At 46.0% G+C, this 24,862-nt stretch overlaps 1 protein-coding gene across 1 annotated transcript in view; it reads left to right on the forward strand.

The window, feature by feature from the left end:
- The window catches only part of LOC147748524 (E3 ubiquitin-protein ligase TRIM39-like), a 718,477-nt gene that overhangs the window by 174,801 nt on the left and 518,814 nt on the right, over positions 1-24,862 (forward strand). Inside the window, exon 3 of the mRNA XM_086936451.1 lies at positions 14,161-14,244. Within this exon, the coding sequence (XP_086792577.1) occupies positions 14,161-14,244 (84 nt within the window). The remainder of the gene's footprint in view (positions 1-14,160; positions 14,245-24,862) is intronic.

The raw sequence follows: 24,862 nt of genomic DNA on the forward strand, positions 1-24,862 counted from the left end.
AGAGCAAAGGTCGACGGGACTATGTCCGACCTTTGCAGTAAACAAGAGCAAAGGTGGGACAGAACTATGTGCAAATCAGGCAATAAACACATAAAATCACAAATTTAAATACCGGTGTATATATACCAGTGATATCCCTGTGAGACCTACTGAAGAGATTCTGGAAACAATTATTACAGTGCAAATTGTGTACCCATAGGATTTCTCCAAATGGTAATAAACACAATGGGGCAGATTTATGAAGATTTTACTCCATATTTGCATCACAAAAGTAATGCAAATAGGTGCAAAATCTATTAGTCCGATTTTCATTCCAGCACTGAACTTGTTAAGCTCTGGAAATACCGTGGAAGTAATGCGAAGCAATCATAGCACTGCTTTGCATTACTTAGCGCCAAGGGGGAGTACCATAGGTGGTGCATCGGCGTTCCCATGCAACCTCCCAAGGTTTCTGGCGCTAAACCCAATTTACTAAATAAAGTAGACTGGTTTACCGTCTGAAAATAACGCACCCTTCAAACAGTCGCTATGAAGGAGATTGCTACTTGATTTTCTGACTTTGTATGTGTGCTGTACAGTGCAGCATACATGCACAGTGGGAAAATGTTTAAAATTAGTCTCAGCATATTATTTTGTACTGGAATGCTATCCTTCCAGTACAAATTCTATGCTTTACTCCTGGAAACACCCTTGCACTATGGCGCAAAGGTGTCTCTGTGGTGCACTCGAGCTAATTTCAACGCTGGCACTAGGGAGAGGGGAGGAGAGTGCCATATTTTGGTAACTCTGGTGCTCTCCTGCTCTCTCCTTCCCATGCAGCACAGCGTTTGCGGCTGCTGCACTGCACTGCATGAGAAATTGGTAAATATGGCCCACAGTCTTGCCTAAAAACTAATTTGTAAGATTCCATGTAAAAATACGTCTGGAGGCTTTAACAGGATGCAATAACAACCCATCCTTAATGGACTATTGGCTTTAACAGGTGTATTTCATAAGAAATACATCTGGTCTCCTGCCACTGTCAGAATTTTTCATAAGAGTTAGATCAGACCTATGGTATATGAAATAACTTTTCCCAATAAACTAATCAGATTTTTAGCTTTTGTGATCGGATCTCACTGCAATAGAAGCATGCCAACTGTACTGAGCATAAGCTTTACTACAAGGCAACCATCAGTAAAATTGCAAACATATAGAACATTTCAGTTGTTTAAAAAATTCTCTAAGACGGCCTTACGAGGATTAACCTAGTGCAAATCTTCTATGTCTAAAGTTTAATCGAGTTGGACACAATACCAAAACCCTTGCCTACTACAGTAATCTGTGAAAGTCTATGTCCGGACCAGAGGCGAAGATTGTGCTTTCCTTTCTTCAATTATTGCATAGCAGCCACTTTAAAGCAAAACAAAACTACTGTTCCCATGAACCAAAGGGAACAAACATCACAACAATAGTGTTCATAGGTAGAATGTCCCATCCAATGCACCAATCAGCAGTCACCAACATATTGATAGTCCTCTGTCCTTGACCATGCTTCCTCTTTCTTCGCAGCTAGCAGCCAAGATAAGTCTACTTTTTTTTCTTGTGCATTGCCTTTATTGTTTATTTTGTTTGTTTGCCTCTCTTGCTACACGAGCTTCTGTGCGCTGTTATTGACTGTGTTTGTTCGTCTTTGTTTGGGGATCGGGCGCAGAGTTTGCTGGCGGTTTCCCTTGGTTGCCATTTACCTCACAGCACGGTGTGCCGGGCGCGCACGATTTTAATTCAGACGCGGGTCGCCCGTAGTGCTATTCTTGTGCCTTCTTGTTTTTAAAGTTTCTGCAGCGTTTTTCCTCGGTCAGCGTACCGCGCTACTTGGCGCTCCGCTCTGACCGTGGGAGTCTTCAGCTCCCTACTGTACTGGCGGAGCCACACTGCCCGTCCACTCACGCACGCACACAGCTCGGGGGCGGAGTAGCCCTCGGGTATAAATAAACGGGCGGGGGACCGCTCGTGGTCTTTGGCCATAACTCATAGCTAGTGTCTGTGTATCATTGTGTCACAGTAACAGGTAGGCCCCGCGTGGCCGACGTCCCAGCACCTTGGCCTGCTAGCGCGCGGGAGGAGAGTCGCCGCGTGCAGCGTTTGTCGGGGGGGACTGATTCGGCCCTCACCGCACCCAGCGGTTGCTCACGTCCCTCGTGCAAGCGGCAAAACGAGTGCACAGTTTACGCTCCCAACATGAACCAGCTGGCTCCTGGAGGGACAGCGTCCACGGGACCGCCCCAGCGGCCTCCCACTCCGCCGCCACAGAATACCGGGCCTGTTCAAGCTGGACCACCTACTCGGGCTCCTACGTCCAATGTCACACCCACAACGCAGGGTCATGCCATGGCGGCCCCGATTCCACCGTTTCCACCGTTCAGGGAACTATCGGAACCTACCACAGCAGCCGCAAGATGGCGCCTCTGGCGTGGACGCCTAGAACATTACTTCGTGGGCGTCGGGGAAACCGACAGCAAAGTCTAGCGTTCGCTCCTGATGTGCTATGGGGTCGACTAGTTCTACGAGCTATTCGAAAGTCTGCCAAACAGAGGGGACAACAACGATTACGCGTCAGCGGTCACAGCACTCAACCGCCATTTTGACCCCCGCGCCAACCCGGATTTTGAATGGTTCAAGTTGCGCCAAGCCCGCCAGGCGGAGGGCGAATCGATCGACGTTTTCTATGCACGGCTGCGTAAACTAGCGACGTCATGCGAGCTTCCAGATAGGACCCTGGAGATCAGAGCTCAACTAATACAAGGGTGTCGGTCTGTACATTTGCAACTAATCCTGCGGCAGCCACGCATCAGCTTGGACAAAATCCTCCTGCTGGCGAGGTCGCATGAACTATCTAACGCAAGAGCGGAAGCGATACAGGCCGCGCTGGACGGACCTGTGGCGCCGGCGAAACACGTGTCGGTGAAGGAAGAACACGTGGATGTGATTTGGAGGAGGCCTCCCTTCTCCTCTCAAAGGTCAGCCGGCAGCAGCCTCTCGATCCACATGCGGCAACTGTGGGATGGAGCATCCCCCGAACGGTCGGTGTTTTGCACGTTGGAAGGCATGCTCCAACTGTGGCAAGATGAACCACTTCGCTAAGGTGTGCCGCAGCAGCCGCCGCACCGGACCCGCTGGTAGGAGCGCCGCTCAAGGAGTACGTCAACTCTCTAGAGGACCCGGAGCCAGGTAGCGACACGCATCAGACAGCGTTCCGGCTGGAAGAGGACGAGGACGAAGACGTTTTCTTAGTCTCCTTCGTTGGTCGAGACGGATCCAGGAAGAGGCTGCCGCCGAAGTTGAGATTGATGGTTCCCCAGTGAAGGCACTGATTGACACAGGAGCGTCTGTGAATGTAATGGACAGTACCCAATACGAAAAGTTGCACCCTCGCCTACCGCTCCTACCCTCAAAAGCCAGAATCTACACCTATGACAGTGACGAACCCCTGCCGCTGCGTGGAGTGATCGACGTGAAAGTGTCTTGCAACGACCAAACGGTGAACACGAAGTTCCACGTGACCGGGGGCAGACGGGGCACGCTGCTCAGCTGCCACACCGCGGAAGACCTGCAGCTGGTGTTCTTCGCCAACCAAGTCCACGAACGACACGCAGATGCCATGTTGAGAGACATTGATCGCACAGTGAGACCAACTGCACTGCGCCACCGGAGGGTGCCGTTCCACCTGCGGCCGCAGGTGGAGGAGGAGCTAAAGAAGCTCGAGAACTTGGGAGTGATCGAGGTGGTGTCAGGGCCCACGCCATGGGTCTCACCGCTCGTCGTGGCACCCAAACTTAAACAGCCTGGCGCCTTAAGACTGTGCGTAGACATGCGCCTCCCAAACAAAGCAGTTAAAAGAGAACGTCATCTCACGCCCACTATGGACGACATAGTAGCTGATTTGAACGGGGCCAAATGGTTTTCTAAACTGGACTTAAATGCGGGTTACCACCAGCTTGAACTCCATCCCGACAGCCGTAATATCACGACGTTTTCAACACATGTCAGACTCCGCAGGTTCAAATGGCTGAGCTTCAGCGTGTCCTCGGCTACCGAAGTGTTTCAGAATGCAATCAGGGAGACGTTGTCAGGATTACCCGGAGTTATTAACTTAAGTGATGACAGTTTAGTCTTCTCTAAGACCCTCGAGGAACACCATGGACACTTGAGAGCTGCTCTTCAGCGCCTAGCAGATCACGGACTCACGTTGCACCGGGAAAAATGTCCGTTCTACAACGAATCGATTGAGTTCTTCGGCTACATCTTTTCGCGCGACGGACTGAAGGTGGACCCAAAGAAAGCGGAGGCCATCCGGTCTGCACCGAAGCCGACGCCCGCAGCTTCCTAGGGATGGCCACATACTGTGGCCAGGTCATCCCCCAACCTGGCGTCCCTTTCGGAACCTCTGCGCGCACTCACCAAACCTGAACAGCCATGGACGTGGTCTGTGAAGGACGACAACGCGTTCCGAGCTGTGAAAGAGGCCCTGATTGATGACAAGGTCATGGCGTATTTCAGGCCGCATCGGCAGATGGAGCTTGTCGTGGACGCCAGCCCGGTGGGGCTAGGGGCGGTCCTGTTGCAAAAGACGGAAGATCACACTTTGGTACCCACGGCGTACGCCAGACGGGCGCTGACGGCCACGGAAATGCGCTACGCACAGATTGAGAGGGAGGCCCTCGCCATAAAGTGGGCATGCCAATACTTTCACCTATATCTTTTTGGCCATGAGTTAAGTCGTGACAGACCACAAGCTGCTGGTTCTGCTGTTTGCAGGGACAGCCAGACTCGTGCCGCCCAGGATTGAAAGGTGGGCCGTTCAGCTCCAGACGTACAGATTCGAAGTCCTCTTCTGCCCCGGGGCAGACAACGCTGCAGATTTCCTTTCACGCCACCCGGAGCACGCTTCCAGTACAGGAGAACCCCAGGACCTGGAGGAAGTGGAAGAGCTCGTCAGGGTCCTGTCGCAAGAGGCCTGCCCCAAGGCCCTCACGCTGGAAGAGATTGGCACTGCCACCGACCAGGATGAGTGCCTCCTGAGGGTAAAACGCACCTTAGAAGATCGCAGTTGGAAACACTTCCTGGATGGGGCCAGCGCCCTCACGACAGCGGAGCAGACTTTTCACCAACAGATGTGGCGTGCGCAAAGTGAACTGAGCACTGGACCCCATGGAGTGGTTTTGCGAGGAGCCACTATCGTCATACCCTCAAGCCTGCAGAGGGAGGTGGTACGTCTCGCCCATCAAGGACATCAGGGCATAGAATAGACAAAGGCCCGGCTGCGGGGAAGGGTGTGGTTCCCTGGCATTGACGGCGCTGTAGAGGAGGAGATCCGCAACTGCCATTCATGCATGATCACAAGCCAAGAACCTGCGCCACACCCAGTCATCCCAGAAGATTCGTGTGATATCCCCTGGTCCAAGGTTAGCATCGACTTCGGGTCTTTCCCAGATGGATGCCAAGCCATGGTACTGATAGACTCATGCTGTGTTTCCAGTAGTGGAGGTGATCCCGTCCACCGCTTTCAGCCATGTCAAACCAGCCTTGGACAGGGCATTTGCAATGCTAGGTTACCCAGATGAAATGCGATCGGACAATGGACCGCCATTTCAGGGCTCTGAGTTTAATGCATATCTAACCAGACGAGGAATACATCATCGGAAGATCACACCACAATGGCCGCAGGCCAATGGAGATGTCGAGAGATTCATGAGGACAATGAACCAAGCCTTAAAGATCGGTGTGGAGAGAGGCGAAGTGGCCGAGGAATGTCTGTTGCAGTTCCTAAATGCATATAGACAGACACCACACTGTACCACTAAGTGCACCCCGGCGCACGTCATGTTCAAGAGACCCCCACGAGACTGTGTGCCGGTGAGCCCAGCTTGGCAGGCACCAGAATTAGATCATGTTGAGACACAAGACCGGAGACTACGCACGAATGAGAGAGCAAGCCGAACAAGAAGAGCCGGAGTCCGGCCAATGGCTGTCGGCGATCGGGTGGTTCTCAAGACGCGCCACCATCAATGGAAGTATCCGACAACGTTCGAGCCCATGATATGGGAGGTCGTGAACATCCATGGTACTATGGGGTCAGCGTCCCACGGATCCAGAGTGGTGACGCGAAACGTTTCATGGTTCAAACGAGTGCCGATGGATGAAGCAATCCAGGAACAGGTAGAGGAGGAAATGGAGTTTGAAGCGGACCAACCGGCTACCCCCGAGGTAGGCGCCAACCCTCGGGACAGAGAACCATCACCAGCCCGAGGGGGCGTGGAATCAAACATCACCCCGCCAGGTCCTGTAAGTGAAGCGGCAGAACTGGCCGGCGCACCAGAGGTCGAAGGGCAGCGAAGCCGGAGGTACAACCTCCGCCCAAACCCAACCCCCAGTCAGCGACTCCAGGGCTATGCTTGGAAACTACGCACCGCAAAGAACTCTAAATAAGACTGGACTATTCATCTGTCAGTTTGGAGGGATGTACTGGCGGAGCCACACGGCCCATCCACTTACGCACGCACACAGCTCGGGGCAGAGTAGCCCTCGGGTATAAATAAACTGGCGCGGGACCACTCGTGGTCTTTGGCCCCTAACTCATAGCTAGTGTCCGTGTATCATTCTGTCACAGTAACAGGTAGGCCCCACTCTGCGGCCTAGGTCACCCTTGCCCCGATCCAGACACTACACCTAGCAGCCGTGTGTTGGCACCGGCTTGCGGTGTCCGTGTTACCGCCAGAGGGCACCGGACGGCGTCTCTAACACCGCGAGCGTGCTTGGGATTCCGAGCATTCCTCAGATCGCGCCCGAACCCAGCGCAGCTTCGCCGCGGGAGCCTAGTCATTGTCTGCCTCTCACACCTCTGAAAAGGGTCGGTATCTTTGCTGTCAGGCAAGTTTGGATTTTCTTAGTTAACGCCCCCTTGAATGCCCTTTTTATCGGGTCTGTACCTCCCATTAGGCAGTATTACTGAGTTGTTACTTGAAGGGGATCAGTATTTTTTTTTTAGACCTGTGCCGCTCTGTTTTAAGGGTCTGTAGCGCAGGTTCCTCTGCCAGGACCCATTTGGCAGACTGCCCATTTAGAGAGTTGCACCAGGGCTGTTAGGGTCCTAGGCTTTTGGGCCATTTTATTGCGGCCACTGTCAGCCCATATCCCGGCTGATACCCAACCCCCTCTAATTGAGACTTACCTCCTCTTTGCTCACACCTATCTTGAAAAGTGATGCATACTTACCCAATTATGGCGGCCTACCAAGACGAAGTCTATCAAGACGACCAATAGGAAGATCTCCTAGAGGCGCTTTCCTGGAGCGATGGTTTTTATGACTCGGTTGACGAATCCATCCACAAGGTGCTGCAGCAGGCCATGAACCCCCTTGAGGAGGGACTGTCCCGCAAGATTGACCAAGCTTGCGAAAAGCTGGCCCAAGTTGCGCAAGCATCTTCTACAGGCCCTCCCCCGCCCCTCCCCACTAGCCCTGCCACAGATTTGCAAGAACCACAACTCAAACGGGCTAGAGACAAGGGAACAGATTCTGACGCTTTCTCCTGCCTTAAAGCGGGCTTTCCTGGCCAGTTGTGTGCCTCCAGCAAAATCTGCTACGGTTACACCTCCATTCCCTCTACCTCAGCGGGCAGGGACCCCGGGGACAAAGGAGACTGGTACGCCTCTCCAGAACAGTCCCGACCCTGGCTCCCTTCAAAGTCGGCGAGAGCCGCTTCTGAGAAGAACCTGTGTGCCCACGCTCCTCTGACTGGGCCCCTTCAGATAATGATGCCCAATATGTGGCCAGCAGGATCCGCCACCAGCTCGAACCTGCAACCCATAACTGTCTTAGGGCAGTGTCCCCGCCCTTCTTTGAAGGGAAAGGTAGGGCCACGCCAGAAATTGGTGGACACTGAGGCAGGCGCAGTTGCTCAAGGAGGCCTTTTTCGGCGAGCCCTTTATTAAGGAGCTGGGAAAGTTTAACACCTTTAACTACCTGGATAGGGCTCAATCTTCCATTCGAAAGGTGTTTCACACCCGGGTTTTCCGAGGGGCTGGACAAGGTATGGTCCGCTTGTCCGGCCGTCCAAATCAGAGCAGACAAGGCTCCAATCAAGGGCAATACCAGGTCCAAGCCCGCTTCTACAATTTCTACCCTAACCCCGGACGGCAAGGCAAAGGCAGAGGTGGCAGAGAAGGCAGGGCCAATTCTTCCGGTGAGTGTTCTCCCTTCTCCCTTCTCCCTTCTCCCTTCTTCCCTTCTAAGAGTGGGGGCTGTCTGGTGTATTCTTTCCCAATGTGGACTTCCGTCACGGGGATGCTTGGGTCCTATAGACAGTAAGGGGATTTCATATAGAATTTTTAGGCGCTCCTTTGCAGGTTACTCCTCCCTTTCCTCTTTGCTTTTCCGATGCAGACACCGATCTAGTGGACGAGTCCAAATCCACTCTAACTCCTTCCTAGAGGGTTGTTTTCCTAGGTTTCCTAATAGACTCATTGGAGTCCACTCTCAGCCTTGCCTCTCGCAAGTTGACCAAGATTCGTCACGCGATTCAGAGGGCTTTAACCTTTGACTCAGATTTCTCTCCGACAGCTTGCTCGGATGGTCGGCCTCCTGTTGGCCTCCATTCAGGCGATCTTTGCTGGCCCGCTCCATTACAGGTCGCTTCAGCGGCTCAAAGCGGCTGATCTCCGCAGAGGCCGCCTTTATTCCTACAAGGTGTGTCTCTTGCCAGATGCCAGGGAGGAGCTTCAGTGGTGGCTATCCAACATGGAGGCCTGGAATGGTTGGGCCATTTTCGGGTTCTGTGCCAGATATCGTTATCGAGTCAGACACGAGCAGATGGGGTGGGGCGCAACCTGCGGCGACTTCACCACGGGAGATGTGGTCTCCTTCAGAGCAACGTTTACACATTAACTGTCTGGAACTTTTGTCGGGCTCGTTTGCAGTCATATGCTGGACGAAGGACTGTTCGTTCCTGCGTCCTTCTCAAGATGGACAATGTCTCTGCGGTCCGGTATTTCAATCACTTGGGGGGGCACCCGCTCAAGAGCCCTGTCGGATATGGCTGCGAATTTCTGGCAGTACTGCTTGAACCATCAGATCTCGGTCACGGGGGAATGTCTGCCGGGTCAGGACAACCAAGTGGCGGGTTCCACTCCTGCCACTTCCACAATCTAAGCCTCTGGAAACTGCACCCGGGAGTGTTTGCGGATCTTCAGAGTCTCTGGGGTCCTTTCTCTGTGGACCTCTTCGCCTCTCACCTGGATCATCAGCTTTCCCGGTTCTACAGCTGGAGGCCGGATCCTCTGGCGGAGCAAACAGACGCATTTCTTCAGGATTGGCAGCCGGAAATGGGCAATGCCTTTTTCCTGTTTGCAATGATAACCCGAGACTCGGCTCAGGTTGGTCGCCAGGGATCGACCATAGTGCTCATTTCACCGATCTGGAGGTCTCAAGATTGGTTTCCAGTTCAACTGGAACTTTCCTGGGTTTCTCCAATCCCACTCCCCCACTTTCGACTTCTCAGTCCGGACAGCAATCCTCATCCGTTGATCGAGCAAGGCTCCCTGAATCTCATGGCGTGGTGGATTACAGGGGAGGATGGGCGGTCCCGGGCCTTTCGGGAGTGGCTGAGACTTTCTTGTCTAAGGCCTGGGCAGACAGCACACTCTATTGTTATAGATGCACTTGGAGACCGTGGTGTTGTTGGTGTCTTCGACATCTGAGCTCTGGATGTGTCTGGAAGAATCTTTTCGCCCACCGGTGTAACGTTTACCATATGCAGACGCACCAAGTGTGGGACCACTTTTGACTCCTATCAGGCGTTTCTGGACTGCCCGAAGCTCTGTGTGGTCGCTTGCCTCAAGGCGTATGAGGAAATGACGGAGGAGTTGAGACCTCCTGGGGAACGCCAGTTGCTCATTGCACTCAAAAAAACCTCATAAAGCGGTGTCCTCCCCCACGATTGCCCGTTGGATCATGCAGGAAGCGGACATAGATTTACCTATATTTGGTGCTCATTCTACTAGAGCGGCCATGGCCTCCAAAGCTTTTACCCTGGGGGCTCGTCTGGAAGACTTTCTGAATGCAGCAGACTGGTCTTCAGACTCCACCGTTTAAACGGTTTTACTTTAAGCCGGTCATTGACATGGCACAACTGGTGGTGAGCAAGTTTTAAACAAGCATAATCCTTGCCTCCGGCCCTGACCTAGAATGAAAAATTTCCTAGCTAGCGTAGCAAAGTTTAATTTCTATTAACCACATGGCTGCTAGGCGTTTTCCCGTCCTGCGCTAAAAAAACATAAACCCCATAAATCATGACGAGCTGGCCTTGTCATCCGCGCACGGCAGGTAAGCGCCATGACGAGCCCAGCTCGTCATTAGCTTCGAAGGGGTTAAGGACTCTGAGGTGAGGATTATCCCTCTCAGGGTACAACTTTGTTGACTATTTCCCTCCCACGTACTGGAGTAAACGGTGTTTCCTTTAGTTTACAGTAATGTGATTTTGTACATATTTAACATGTTCTCTCCTCAGGCCTAAACCTTGGCAATTTCTGTTGCTTATGCCTTCTTTGGTTTTTCAGGGGATTCGAATAAATAAGACTCTTGATGTAGCTGTGTTGGCTGGCTGAGCGACGAAAGAGGAAGCATGGTCAAGGACAGAGCACTATCAGTATCTTAGGGACAGCTGATTGGTGCATTGTATGGGACATTCTACCTATGAATACTCTATTGTTATTTATGTTTGTTCCCTTTGGTTCATGGGAACAGTTTTGTTTTGCTTTAAAATGGCTGCTATACAATAAAGGAAGAAAGGAAAGCATAATCCTCACATCAGAGTCCTTAATAGAATTAAAACTTTCCGTTAAGCTAGCTAGGAAATTTTTCATTCCATGCAAGTATTGTAACAATCCCCAATAAAGGCCTATTTGTCCTACTACCTTTGTCATAACTTTTTATCTTTTTATAATAAACATATCAGACATAACATCGAACATAACTTTTACCAGTTAACAAATCAGGTCTTTAGTCCATTTCCTTGGCTTCACACCATAATTGGTATAGTGCGTAAAAGCTTATAACCAGTGAGAGTAAAGTTGTAGAATTACAAATGTGATGAAAAACCTCTGATTCTCTCTCATTGTTGACATCATTAGAAATCCTAAAGACCACTGCAAAGGCTTATGGAACTTGAAGTTTTCTTAAGCATTTGCAGACTATAAGCAGGCCACTGGAATTGTGCGATTTTGCGGTTGCAGCATTTTCTGCATATTTATGGATTTTCCACATTTGCCACATAATCAATCTGTTGCACAAACTGCATATTTTAACAAAAAAAGTCAGCTTCTAGCACAAACTGTTAATAGGTTACTAATAATGCAGCAACACACAGCGGAAGGCCCTTTGCAAAGGTTGACTGGTCCTCTTTCCATTGCTGATTGCTGTTTTGGGTGTTGAACTGGTATTAATAAGGTGATCCCTTTTTTCCAGACAGTTTTAACCTGTGCAAAAAAAAACAAAATAAGGAAACCGTACTGTCATAAGATGTGCAACATGATTCACCTTTTATTGCTGAATAATTTAGTTAATACTGATACATAATTTGATCTTTCCTGGCCATATTATTCCAGTGGCCTTGACTTTAAGGAAATAGGAATGTGGTACTCCTCTCTGTAACCTTTCCATTACTTTGGATAGAGGACCCTGAAAAAAGAATTACCTAATTCGTAGGACTGTGAGGATTAATTGTACTGATTATTTTTTAAACTATGAACATTTTCAACCGTGAATATCAGTTTTGAATCACGCTTTAACTTAGGAGCTACGTGATGATACCCTGCATACTTGGGCCCTGGCATATCTACACATGCGTCACAATTACTAAATGATAATAAAACAGTTTTATCATTTTATTTTTCATGCCGGAGCGGAGTCTTTGGCACGGGACAAAGTCTCACAGCGGCAAGGACTGGGAGGAGGAGTGGTGGGCACTGCAAGTGCGCATTACTGTTTGGCTAGCTGTCTTAGGACGGGCAAACATCATGTGAACTTAAATATCTCCAAGCTCTTGCATGGAGATGCAGCAGGCACAGGCTCTGATCTGCAGGCATAACCTTACAGTCCTTCTTAGAGTGTAAAACCAGCCCGCTATCCCCAATCCCAGCGCTTCTCTCATGCTGAATAATCGTACTACCAGCATGAAAGCTGTGTCTGAATTTTTGTTTGGGTAGTGAAATAACACTGTCACAGGGTGCCACGTGACACCAGGGGGGTGGGTTGGTGGGTTAGAAAAGCCTGGAGTAACGAGGAGAGGATGACGCTTGAGGTGAAAATGTGACTGAGGGAAAAACATGGAGCTGATGGTGAACTTTGAGCCAAGTGAGAGCTCAGAGTCTGAGGGGGTGACATGCTTTTTTGGGGTCTGTTTGTGTATCGTGTGCCACCAGTGGTGTGCGAGACGTTACTAAATTGGAAGAAGTGTGCCACCCTTAATGCTCTGCATACTTGTGCAGTAATGTGCTCTTAAAGCCTTTTCCCTTCCACCCTCTTCCAAAGCTCCCAGTAGTCCCATGACGATGCAGGAGTACCTCAGCCAACCATGTTTTTATTTTGAATTTTGGGACTTGCAGTTCTCAAGTAATGATAGGATACATAGCACTGCAGGTCCTAGAATGCAAAGCAGAAACTGGCCTTGATGCGCCACTACCCATGGACCTGGAAAGCTTGGGACCTCCACTAGTCAAGTCACCACTGAGCATCCTGACCCAATTTCACACAGCCTGGACAGGGTCAGGAAGGGGCAGCCCTCGGGGGCTATGTAAGGAAGTTCAGAGTCTGGGGTGAGATGGTTAGCATGAAGTTCAAGGAGTCCGAGGCAGGCCCGTCCCAGAGGGACAGCGCTTAAATGCAAAACATTTCTCTGAGCCCATTCCTTGCAGACTTTCCACCATGCGTCAGTAGTTGCCGACTGATGGCGCTGTATATGGATGCTGTCTGAAGTTCAGTTATTTGTTAAAATCTATAGCCAAGGATAGTGTCCTTTATATCCATATCTGTTCTGAAGACACCAGCATCAAAAAAGAAAACTATTGGCCAGATGGTTACATTTACAGATCTGTCCAAATGTTGTGATTGCAAATATCTACCAGCTAAAAAAATATATGAAGAAAAGGCCCTATCCATAGTAAATGTTCACTTTGAACCGCAGACAGCACTCTAGTGTGTACAAGGCTGTTGCGAGGGTTCACAAACCTTGTTGTCAGGCTTGTCACCTTAAAAAATTACGCTCATCCGCAAACTAGTGTTGTGCTGCAGAGGACTGATCAACAAACTTTTTCAGCCCAATCATAAGAAAGGCAGGTACACCACAAACCACCTTTATTTTATAGCACCGCCTAGTGCTTGTGTACTAAAGAATTTGGGAGTTATTTTGCCCAAAAAAGTTTAAAATTATCCCCCTCTCTGCGCCACAGCTTATCCATGCTGGCAGCCGCCACTGCTTCCAGAGTATGTTAATATCTGACAACTGCCAAGGTATGCCTTAGATTGGACTCTTGAGCAGCAGTGAAGGCTGTGACTGCTCTCTTGTTTCTTCTGGACTGCCCTTCTCTGCGGGTGTTTAAACTTCCTCGATTAGCCTTTTTAAGATAAAAGCGTGTCTTTAAAAATGCCTTTAACATTGCAGCTTAATCACTACAGCCGCATTTTAAAGGCTTCAATTAAGCACTTCACAAGTGCAGAAGAATCCTTTATGGTGCGCGGTGTTTGTAGGTATGTGCGTGGAAAGAAACCGAAGTGTGCACGCTCGCTCAGGCGCCCAGTTTAGAGGTTACGATGGACCCAACCAAAATCAAGTAAATCCTTTGTTCATAGTTTAGTAATATGGTACCTAAGCTTCCTGAGTGTTGTGATAATGAGCCAAGTTCATATTTTGCTTCCTGCCAACCTCCAAATATTTTGGTTAATAGTTTGTGAATCATTTGCCTGATATCCACTGCGTATGTGCTGGTTGCAACTTTTTTGTCCTTCCTATGATTTTGACTCCTAACTTGAGTGACGCATAGCTAATGATGATGTACAGATTGTGAAATTTACTTAATCACTTACCATACAGATGCAACTGGGTAATTCATTCACTGTTCCCTCTGCAGGCAAAACTCCAGGATTGGCTCTATCCTCTGAAGCAAGAGATTGCATATAAACTCAAAGAAGAGCAGCAGCATGAAACAATGATGGTGAGTGATAATCATGATTGTCCTTGGGAACCTGGTTTGCAGCAAATTCTAAAGTGAAAGTATTTCTTTGCGAAGTCCTCCATCAGCACCATGGGCTGGGTAATCCAGTAAGAATCTTTAGCAGATGTGGGGATCACTTCGCTCACCCTTTTAATTTCTGCAAGAATTTGATTGACACTACCTATTTGTACAGGTTGCTTGCAAAATTCCGCAGGAGGTACTTGGTCAACCCATCGAGTTCAAACTCCTTGAGTCATCTTTACATTGAGATAACATCATCAATTACAGATTGCATTTCTAACTTTTATAGATATCTTTTTTCCTCCATTTCTCTACAAAGTTGATTAAAGTGGAAGACCAAATAAAGTAAAGAGCAGGATGAACAGAGCCACCCATTTGAAAGGGAGATGTAGGCTACTGGTTAGTAGCAATTTTGGTGCCCAGGTTTGCAGTAGTGGCACATCTAGGGTGCCTGCACAGCACGTCTCTTAAGCAAATCAGCAGGTAAAAAGCAATGAAGACTGGCGAATGGTGATGTGATGCTGGCAGAGATGTATACAGAAAACCTAAAAAGCGCCTCTCTATGCCCAATCAATACTACTGTCTGGCACTGTATATAAACTAGAAACTGCCAGGGGAACCAAATTAGAGTTCTTGACCAATGTAGTCCTCATGGTCGGCAACCTCTTTCAAAGAAGATTACGGGCTCTGGGCCATTCAATTCTTGGCGTACGAAAAAATTACCAATAATACAGAAAATGTGTGAGGGGACCAACAATACTCGACTGCAGTTATTCAGCCTCTTACACTTGTTACATATGATAAGAAATAGCCTGAAGCCAGTAACCTGGTTTAAAATCTTTACTATCCATGACCAAACACTAACTCCAAAACAAAAAAGAGAAATGAACCAGAAGTGAGAGCACTAACCTACATGTGGAGGATGACATTTTGGCATGAAATGTGATCGTCCTTGGAGACCTTTGGAAGAGGCTCACAGGCGACGGACCCTAAAAAAGAATGGGAGATATCAAGGTAACCCTGCTGAATTAAGTAAGACCAATGTGGTAGAGGTGGCAGAGACTGACTGAAGATATAAACAGAACATGCTATATAAATAGAAACCAGAACCATATGAATGATTATACACTGCCTTGTATGTCTGAGAATAGTCAAAATGTACTGGAAAAATAGGTTCAAAGTGTGAATATGGAATTGCATATTCTATTAAATGTGTATTCTGGTGTGTGGTAATTGCCTGTTGGGTGAAAAAAGAATATGGAAAACAGCAACCAAAAAAATTGAAGTGCAAGCTGATGCTGTTTTACTGAAAAACTTGATAAACAGTTACACTGATAACTGTATTGTGACATTTTGTCAGTATTTGCAACGTGGAAACCTGCTGCTGGTACGGCGTTGGTGTCTTATGGCATGCATTGTACGTGTTTCAATACAGTTGGGGGTGCCTGCCGAGACCTGAGGCTTTACTTCCAAATGCACGAGTGTTTCGATGGCTCCTGAAAGAGAAATCCACTTTGTTAGGGAATGGTGTCCTCTCTTAAAAGTACATCACTAGTTACTCCCTGAGCTCCACAACAATTCAAATCCACAATACGTATATTCATGTATTAGATAATTATCAAGTAAGTGCAGAAGTAATGTCTTTAAAGTTCTCTTTTAGTAGATAATCAAAAGAATATCAAAGATGGTAGATCCACTGTTGTATAGGAATCCACAAATCCAACTTGTTAAGTCGTCCAAAGTATTTTAATAGTCGTTCTCCAAAACAAATTCTTTCGCAGCCAACACGTGTTTCGTCATATGCTTAGTACATGCATCAAATGACTTCATCAGGGCTCAAATAATATCAAGTCCATCCTTGGAGATATATTAGATCAGATGCAAAATACTTCTGCACTTACTTAATAATTATCTAATACATGAATATACGTATTGTGTATTTGAATTGTTGTGGAGCTCAGGGAGCAACTAGTGATGTTTCTTGACAAACTCTGAATTTCTCATTCAGGGTTTTTTTGGGATCGGGTGGTAACCTATCCCTTTCTCTCTTGGAGGTCACGGTAATCATACTTCATGATATATTGTTTTTACATCCAGCTGTGCGCCGGATATATGACCTGGTTACCATTTTTGTGATTGTCCTAAAACTACAGGTTTCAAACCATGCTGGGATTTGTAGAAAACCGATTTCGGTCACACTCACATGAGGTGTAGCTTTGTAGTTTGGTTGTGGGACATGACTTGACAGGTGTACCCACGTGCACTCGAAAGTGATCCAGGACCCAGAAGCAAAGCAGTATGTGCCGAACACAAATAGTCATGGGCCTCGTGTACGTCCTACTCCAAATCGTGGACACCGACTTTTCAGTCAGTTTTCTGGTAAAAATAGAAGTCTAAAGGGGAGCACATGAAAACAAACATTTGCATGGCAATAGGTCTTGCATTTACGAGAGATTGAGCTATTGGCTTTGTAAATGACAATGCCTTTTATCCATGTGTTTTGAGAACCTGCAAGCAGTGCGTAAACATGCACTTTGCACTTATAGCCCTTGCTTACGAGAAGGAAGGCTGCCAGTAAAAGAGGTGCAATTTTCTGCCAGCCTTGCTTCTTGTAAGCAACAACTAGAAGTGCAAAGTGCGTGTTTAAACACCGCTTGCAGGTTTTCAAAACATATAAGTAATAGGCATTGTTATTTACAATGCCAATAAATTAAACTCTCGCAAATGTGAGACCTTGTTTCATTTTCTGCAGGTCTCCACATGTGGGAGACTGAGCTCAAAATTAATATTGTCATTTTGAGTTCTTGCACTATTCTTGGGACCACTGCACTCAGCACCACATTTCTGAAACAAAAAGCATTGCCTCAGTCATTGCCTGCAAATGTCTATCTGAAAACAGTATAACAATGAATTAAAATCTACATAGATTCATGCAATGATGATATCGGTGTTGTATTTGGGCGGTTTCAGTAATATGCATATACCGCTTTTTGATGAGGGAGCTTGCTCGATCTCTGCAGAGCTTATGCATGAGCGAAGCTTAGTAAAACCGCTTCACTACATACGTTAAAACAACTGCCATTGTAAGTGCTTGCAAAGGGTATGAAAGAGTATGATTTCAACCGAACACAATACTGTTCTGTACATGGAACTTAAAGTTGTAGAGGTTTATGCTAGCATAGACGGCATAGCTGAAGAGGGAAGTCTAGTTCAACTATATACCATAAAGATATAAAATATACTTGAAGGTACGCATACATTCGAGCAGCAGGTGGATTAACTCTGCAAGCTGCATTCCAGAAATAGAAGCCTGTAACAGAATGCACACAGATCACAGCAAACACCTCATTGAACTGTGAAACCTGCAACTGACATGCTCAACTCACCCCTCTGTTGCTGTGTTTTCTCAAGCTATTTTCTTACAAGTGCTAAGCCCTGAACGATAGAATACATGTAAAGGGATTCAAGAAAGTTGTTTACTTTTCAAAGGTCATGGTCCCTCACACTTGAATCTCTCAAAACTCTCCTTGCAACCAACCATCAAGCAAACCCCCTCTGCACGGTCTCTGCTGTCCCGCTTTATCTTTTCTTTATTTTTGTCCACTGCTAGAACCGTCTAAGTAAAACACTTCTCTCATCCACCTGCCCCTCACTTTAAATCTCATTAGGATCTGTGTGCTTTGAACTTCCAATAAAGGTTTTCCAAAAAAAAAAATCTCATTAGGATACTCTTAAAGGAAGCAGCATTAACAACTAGGTCACTAGGGACAGCGTATCCAATGTTAACACTGGCTATTATTGACATCCACGTAACGTCCCTTCACTCTTGGTCACCGTTTATCACCTGGAGGCACCCACTGAGGCTCACATTAAATCATGGCTTGTAGTGTAGTTCCTAGTTTCCCACTAGGCCCTGCGCATTGGAATAACATAAACAGTAGTATCGACGTGGAACTGCGGATATTCCAGGCCTCCACTGACTATGCTAAACTTAATTGGGTTGTGTTACCAACTAGCTCAGAGGTCACTGGAAACTTTCTTCTCTGCATAGGAAGTGATCAGCTTCCTTGGCACAGACAAGAAGGGATTCAGTTTTCCAACAACCGTGCAACATGACAACTTTGCTCCTCAGATCAAGAGTCAATCTCTAGGGTCGTGTGAAACAATAGACACAAATTTCACTCAGTCAGTCTAGTGCAGTTTACTTTCACGGTATGTAGAGAATAGAGAGACGGGCGTTTATCAATAAAGGGTTAACATTTATTGAACAGTCTTTCTTCTCGTACAAGAGAAATGTATTGCCACAATTGCAATAATTGTTATTATAAAAAGTACGTACAGTAAGATAAGTATTGCGAAATAGAACTGTAAAAGCATTGATATGGTTTCTTAGCCATACAATGGTTTAAAAGTAATAAAACATATATACAGTCATATATACATTAGGCTAACATACTCAACTGGTGCTTCTAACTAAGCCTACCCCAGTGTGCCTGACCTAAGCCTAACACGTGAAAGGGGAGTAAGTAAGTAGCTTTAAGTTAAGTTGGTTTTGCCAAGGTTTGTTTCAAGAATTCTCTTCTAAGGGTTTAGTCAACACCATACCTCTGAATAGAATGATGGAGGATTGGTATCTCCTTCAGGGGTCTCTCTCGATATACCAGTCACCCGCGAGGGTAAACCGGAAGCGCCGGGACTGGATTTCTCTGCACGAGAAAGGCAGCGGCTCTCTTCAGCGCGTCGAGGAAGGAGGGGGACAGCGTCCGCGGGCAGCTGGAATCGGCTGGATGTCTTCGCAGAGGACGGCTGTTCAGCTCCTTAAGCGTACTGCACCATAGTTCGCGCTGTAGCGGCGATAATGGTAATCAGCAGCTTCACCACCACAGGATAGCAGGCTGCAGCGACAGAGTGCTAGTTTTTACCAACACAGGGTCATGCAGGCAGCCAGCATCAGCAACAGTAGCTTGCAGCTCACAGCTCACATTGCTTAAGGCAACGTTGGTAATATTTATACCTGACAGGTGCCGGGTTTGACGCAAGTTTGCTGGACATAAGACGTCAATTAAAGATGTCACTAGGAAGTGACAGTTATCAGTTGCTCATTAGAGTTCCTTTACTAATCAAAACATAGCAAGCGGGGATTTCCAGGTTTGCTAAGTTTTTATCTTGTTGAAGAACTCGGAGTGTTATCTAGGAATATCAGATAGTGACTGCTGCACTGTCATTGCACTAATTGGTCGCAAAGGAAGTAGCAGAGAGTCATGCTGGAATGTGGCTCTGTTCGTGTGAGGCCAGTGATGACTTTTCAGAAAATCGCACTTGAACGGTTATGCCAATATAGGGAATAAATGGATTTATAGCCGAATAGGGGCATAAGGTCACAGTATCGATCAGGAACCTAGATAAGCACGCAACACCCACTCCACGTTTTCATGTCCATCAAAATTACTAAAACTAAAGCAATTAGATGCATGTGTAACATTGCCCACCCCAAAATACATAAATGCATTCGAAATAGGCGTACTTGTAATACATGGAATTTAGGTACTGTACGTTTTTTAAAGCATAGTAATCATTCAAAAGGTATCGCATATGAAATCAATGAACGATTATGCAAAAGGAATTACACATGAAGTATCTCTGACAGAAGAAATGCGAGATAAATCATCACATAAAAATGCATTGTAATAACATGTGTGCTAGAGGCTGGTGTTATGTTATGTCTCTAGATGTGTTTAGAAATAGAAGTGCGTAGCTTCTGTTCTCTAAGAATAGTTTTTACGTTAAGCAAAGAATTGTTCGTGCCAAAAAGGGTCAATATTAAAAAAATTGTCCAATTCAAAGAAAATAGATTTCCAAAGCTCCTGGCAGTTTTTGTTGATCAAAACTGAAGGCCGAATTCAGAGTTCATGGGAACGCTGTGTGTCGGAAAGCTTCTCAAAAAGTTATTGTTTCTCTGTGGGTGAGAACATCGTATCAGACAGGCTCTCAAAGAATTGGTCTACAAAATCAGGTGATAGTTCAACCAAATTAGATAGCGCTGTAACTTGGCAGGTGTGAGAATGATTGCTGTCATCGAAGGCAGGACCAGCAATGCTCACAGAACGTTGTACCTGGATGATGTTGCTTTTGTCACTCGCTCCACTGTTACCACTTGGATGTAGTACAGGAGTCTCCACGAATGCCGTCATCAGGATTGATAGCCGCTGGGGACAACACAATGCGTGAGCCGTTATTGGACTGAGCAAAGTATCGACGTCCATTGGTACTGTACGTTTTTGAAGCATAGAAATCATTCAAAAATTATAGCATATGAAATCAATGAACGATTATGCAAAAATAATTACACATGAAAATATCTCTGAAACAGAAGAAGGGCGAGATAATTTCATCACATATAAATGCATTGCAATAAAATGTGCTAGAGGCTGGTGTAAAGTTATTATGTCTCTAGATGTATGTAGAAAAAGAAGTTGAAGCTTCTGTTCTCTATGAATAGTTCTACTTTAAGCAAAGAATTTTTCGTGCCAAAAAAAAGTGAATATTAAAAGTGTTCAATTCAAAAGAATTATTGCTTGAACGGGGAAATTAGAGTTCCAACGCTTTTAGCAGTTTTTGTTGTTCAAAACTGAAGGCCGAATTCAGAGTTCATGGGAACGCTGTGTGTCGGAATACTTCTCCAAAGTTATTGTTTCTGTTCGGGTGAGATCATATCAGACAGGCTCTCAACGAATTGGTCTACAAAATCAGGTGACAGTTCGACCAAATTCGATAGTGCTGTAACTTGGCAGGTATGAGAATGATTGCTGTCATCAAAGGCTTGATCAGCAATGCTCACAGAAGGTCGTACCTGGGTGATGTTGCTTTTGTCACTCGCTCCACTGTTACCACCTAGTCGTAGCACAGGAGTCTCAACGAATGCCGTCATCAGGATTGGTAGCCGCTGGGGACAACACAATGCGTGAGCCGTTATCGGACTTAGCAAAGTATCGATATCCATTGGTACTGCTGATGGAAGTGAAAGACAGATGTCCAACACGCATTCATCGCCGCAAAGCACACACCGTAGCACAGGTAAAATGCAATTTTGCCATATCGGTCTGAATGAAAGGAACCAGGTCATGTTTAGATCTCTCAGCCTGGCCAATCCGAGGACGTTAGTTATCCTGTCCCGGTAGCGCATTGCTAGGATTGTCTCTTCCATTCCCATGGGAGCTATGTCTGAGCCGAGGCTTGCCATAACGTAGCAGGAGGGTCAAAAATAGAATCCCTGCAACGAGTCCCAAAAATAGTGGTATGCCGCCAAAAATGGAGTGCACAAAATTAGGAAAGATTCCCAAAATTGCCTGGAAGGGTGTTAGCAGTCCTGTAAAGACTGTCTTAAATATGCCTGGGATGCTTGTTGCACTAGACATGTTAAGGAGTTGGCTGAACATTTCTACGAAATGCACGGGGCAATTTGTTGATAAAAAGTCATGGACTTCAGTAGCCGTCCTTGCGACTAGAAGATCATACGTCTCTTTAGATGACGTTATAGGCACTGTTGTCTGTAAAAGCACAGATTTCATTTTGCTTAATGTATCAATTCGTATAGAATAGAGATTCAGACGAGGCCAGAGGGGAGTCACTATGTCTGGAGGCCCGCTCGGAAACAATGCTTGCATACAACATTTGACCATGGACGTTACTTGTATTAGATAACTTTTCCCTGGCGTCAGGCCACAACATCTGTGATCCGTTCTAAGAATGTAACTCCCGTTTGCGAGTTGCATAAAGAAGGGCTCTATCTGAGTTGCAGGTGTGACTAGCTGGTGGCATGAAAGGTTGTTTGAATTTCCATCACATGCTCCGTGTAAATTAATACCCTGACACAAAAGTATACCGCTTAGTGAGTGTTTACAGTTGTCACCACTAAGAAATACATTTTTGTCGCTGTCACTATAGCAAGAATGAGTGTATGGTAATTTCCATTCGGATTTTACATATCCCTTACCCAATTGTTCATACTGGCCAGCACGTATGTACTCAAGGCACTTTTTAAATCGGAAAGTTGTAATCGGAATTGTGATAATTCCGTGTATTATCCATTCAATGACAGGACTCTCTGACATTGTCAATGGTAATCTCTCGAGTTTTTCGATGCTCAGGATTGTATAGTCTGCTCCTTTCTGTGCCAAACTGATCTGTTTATCAGTAAGGTTAAAACTGGAAAATAATGACGTCGTGTTGATTAAACGCCAAGGCACATAGCCTGAACGAAGATTTTGCAGCGTCCAGCCTAATTCTATAATAGAGCGTAATTGAGACTGGCCATGTTGTAACATTAGCAAATCTCTGTCTATCACATCAAAGGCAGAGGATACAATATTGTCCAAAGAATATATTCTGGAAGACAGTCATTAACCCATTGTCTACTACAGAAAGTGATTTCTCCAAATTAATACGATCAATTTCTCGTATTTTTTCAGCAGTTTCAATTTGCTTTACTTTCCAAGCCTCGTTGTAAGCAGCATAGATACTGGTCGCTATGAAACGCTTTTGACGCTGTTTGCGTGGTCCAAGAATGAAGTCGCGCAAATCAGCACCATCTTTTAATAAAGACAAGTGTTGCTTAATTTCAGCCAGTGTGGACGAAGTTAGCCATTCTAGGCAGAGTTTCCCTACACTGTATGTTGTTATAATCCCTGGATGTTGTCTCTGGGAGTATCTAGAGTCTAATCTGGTCATTTTTAACCCCTGTGTTTTATTCAGGAACCTATCTTGACAGCTATTTGTGTCTGTAGGCCAGATTAACCACTTTTTCAAATCAGGATGTGTTCTGTTGAAATGTAAAATTTTTGACACGTCTAACTCAATATCAGCGGTTGCATTTTCAGGTATTGGCTTTGGTATAGACGGTGTTTTCATTTCTTTGATCTTAGCTAGGCCAAGACAAGATGTTTGGTGTACAGTGTCATTTAAAAATAACATTTGTTCTGGTATCATGCAGGTTCTAAATAGTGCTTCTATGCCTTGCACCTGCCAATCTTTTGTACCCCAAATTGTTTTCGTTTCAATATTATTTTTCCAATAATCAAAACCAAATGTCCTCATTTTGTCATAAAATGCTTCTGAATATATCAATTTAGAATTTGTCAGCATTGTTTTCATACCTGTTTTATCTAACAGTTTGTAATAAAACGTTTCTGCATTACTTGTGTTAAACCCTGAGAAGTATTTGAATTTCTCAAAAAATGCTTTGGAACTGCTTTTAGGTGGTGTAGAACAATGTTCCCATTGATTATACATAAAAACATTTCTAGGCTGTGCAGATTTATGCAAGTAATGATCCCCATAGTGGGTGTAACCGAATAACTGCTCATAACTAGATGAACCTTGTAAATAATCATGATCTGTGAATCTAGCTGACATTACTAAATCAGACATCATGTCATTAATACTGTTAAAGTCCCAATCATCCGAGAATGTACTCGGATTTACAAAGTCACTTAAGGAAACCTTCAGTTGATGAGGATACTTCAGGATTTCGACCGGACCATAGATCTCATAGTCTGTTTTCTCCCATACTACCCCACCAGGTATTGGAATTGCTGTGACATTTACTGTTGACAGTTCTCTTTTCTTCACGTGGGATGATCTGTGTGGTTTCAGGACTAGGTTGATGTTCTGACTTGCTGTGTCCATTGTAATATATTTTCCTTCAATGAATTTTCCCAAACACAGTACCATGATGAGCCAAAGCAGGAGGAAAAATACACCTAGACCGAACCAGAACTCTAGCCAAGGGGAAATAAGGTAGATTTCCTTCAGTTGATGAAAGAGTTCCGTTGCTTTTTCTTTAAAAGACTTTTTTGTTTCTGGCATCACTTCGGGGTCGTTAAAATCTTCAGAGAAGTTGTTGAAGTTGATGAAATAACCAGAGGCAGTTCTGTCAATTGATGGGATTGTTCTTTCAATCTGTCTCTCGGTAGCACTTTCTGATGCCACATCATTGTAGACTGGTGTTGTTTCTTGACGAACTGTTTCAATCTGTGTTTCAAGAGGCACGAGTTCCATGGCATTATTGCATAGTCCTTCATTGTGCACTGCAGGCTGATCGAATGTGATTAGTCTTTCAGTTTGAACCTCTTGGATTGTTGCAAGTTTGGGTATTCTGTTGTTTCTTGGGAGTCCACTGGGCCTACTGTTGATTATAGGCCACATGCTTGTGGTTTTACCAGATCGATGGACACGATTCTGTTCTCCTTTTTACCAGCAAGGGGCGGTAGGACAACTGATCTTGTTCCGGTGACTGCTAAGACAGGTACTGCTTTTCTGTAAGAAGGCCCAAATTCCTTCTTAACCGCGATCTTTTCCCTGACTAGATCCCCAATCTTTGGAATCCAGACAGGCCTTGCTGGGGCTGTTGCGGGTGGTGCCTCGTCAGTGGTACTTGGCTGTTGCTTTAACTTTATGTTGCTTAATGATTTTCTTGTTTCATTCAGTTCCTGTAAAACAGCCAAACGGTCTTTTACATCAAACTGCGTTTTTTCTTCTTGTACCACTGACATCTGACTATCGAGGTCCTGAACGTTCATTCTAATTCCGAACAATAGTT

Source organism: Lissotriton vulgaris, chromosome 1_1 (genome assembly GCF_964263255.1).
Source record: "Lissotriton vulgaris chromosome 1_1, aLisVul1.2, whole genome shotgun sequence".
In the NCBI taxonomy this organism is placed as follows: domain Eukaryota; kingdom Metazoa; phylum Chordata; class Amphibia; order Caudata; family Salamandridae; genus Lissotriton; species Lissotriton vulgaris.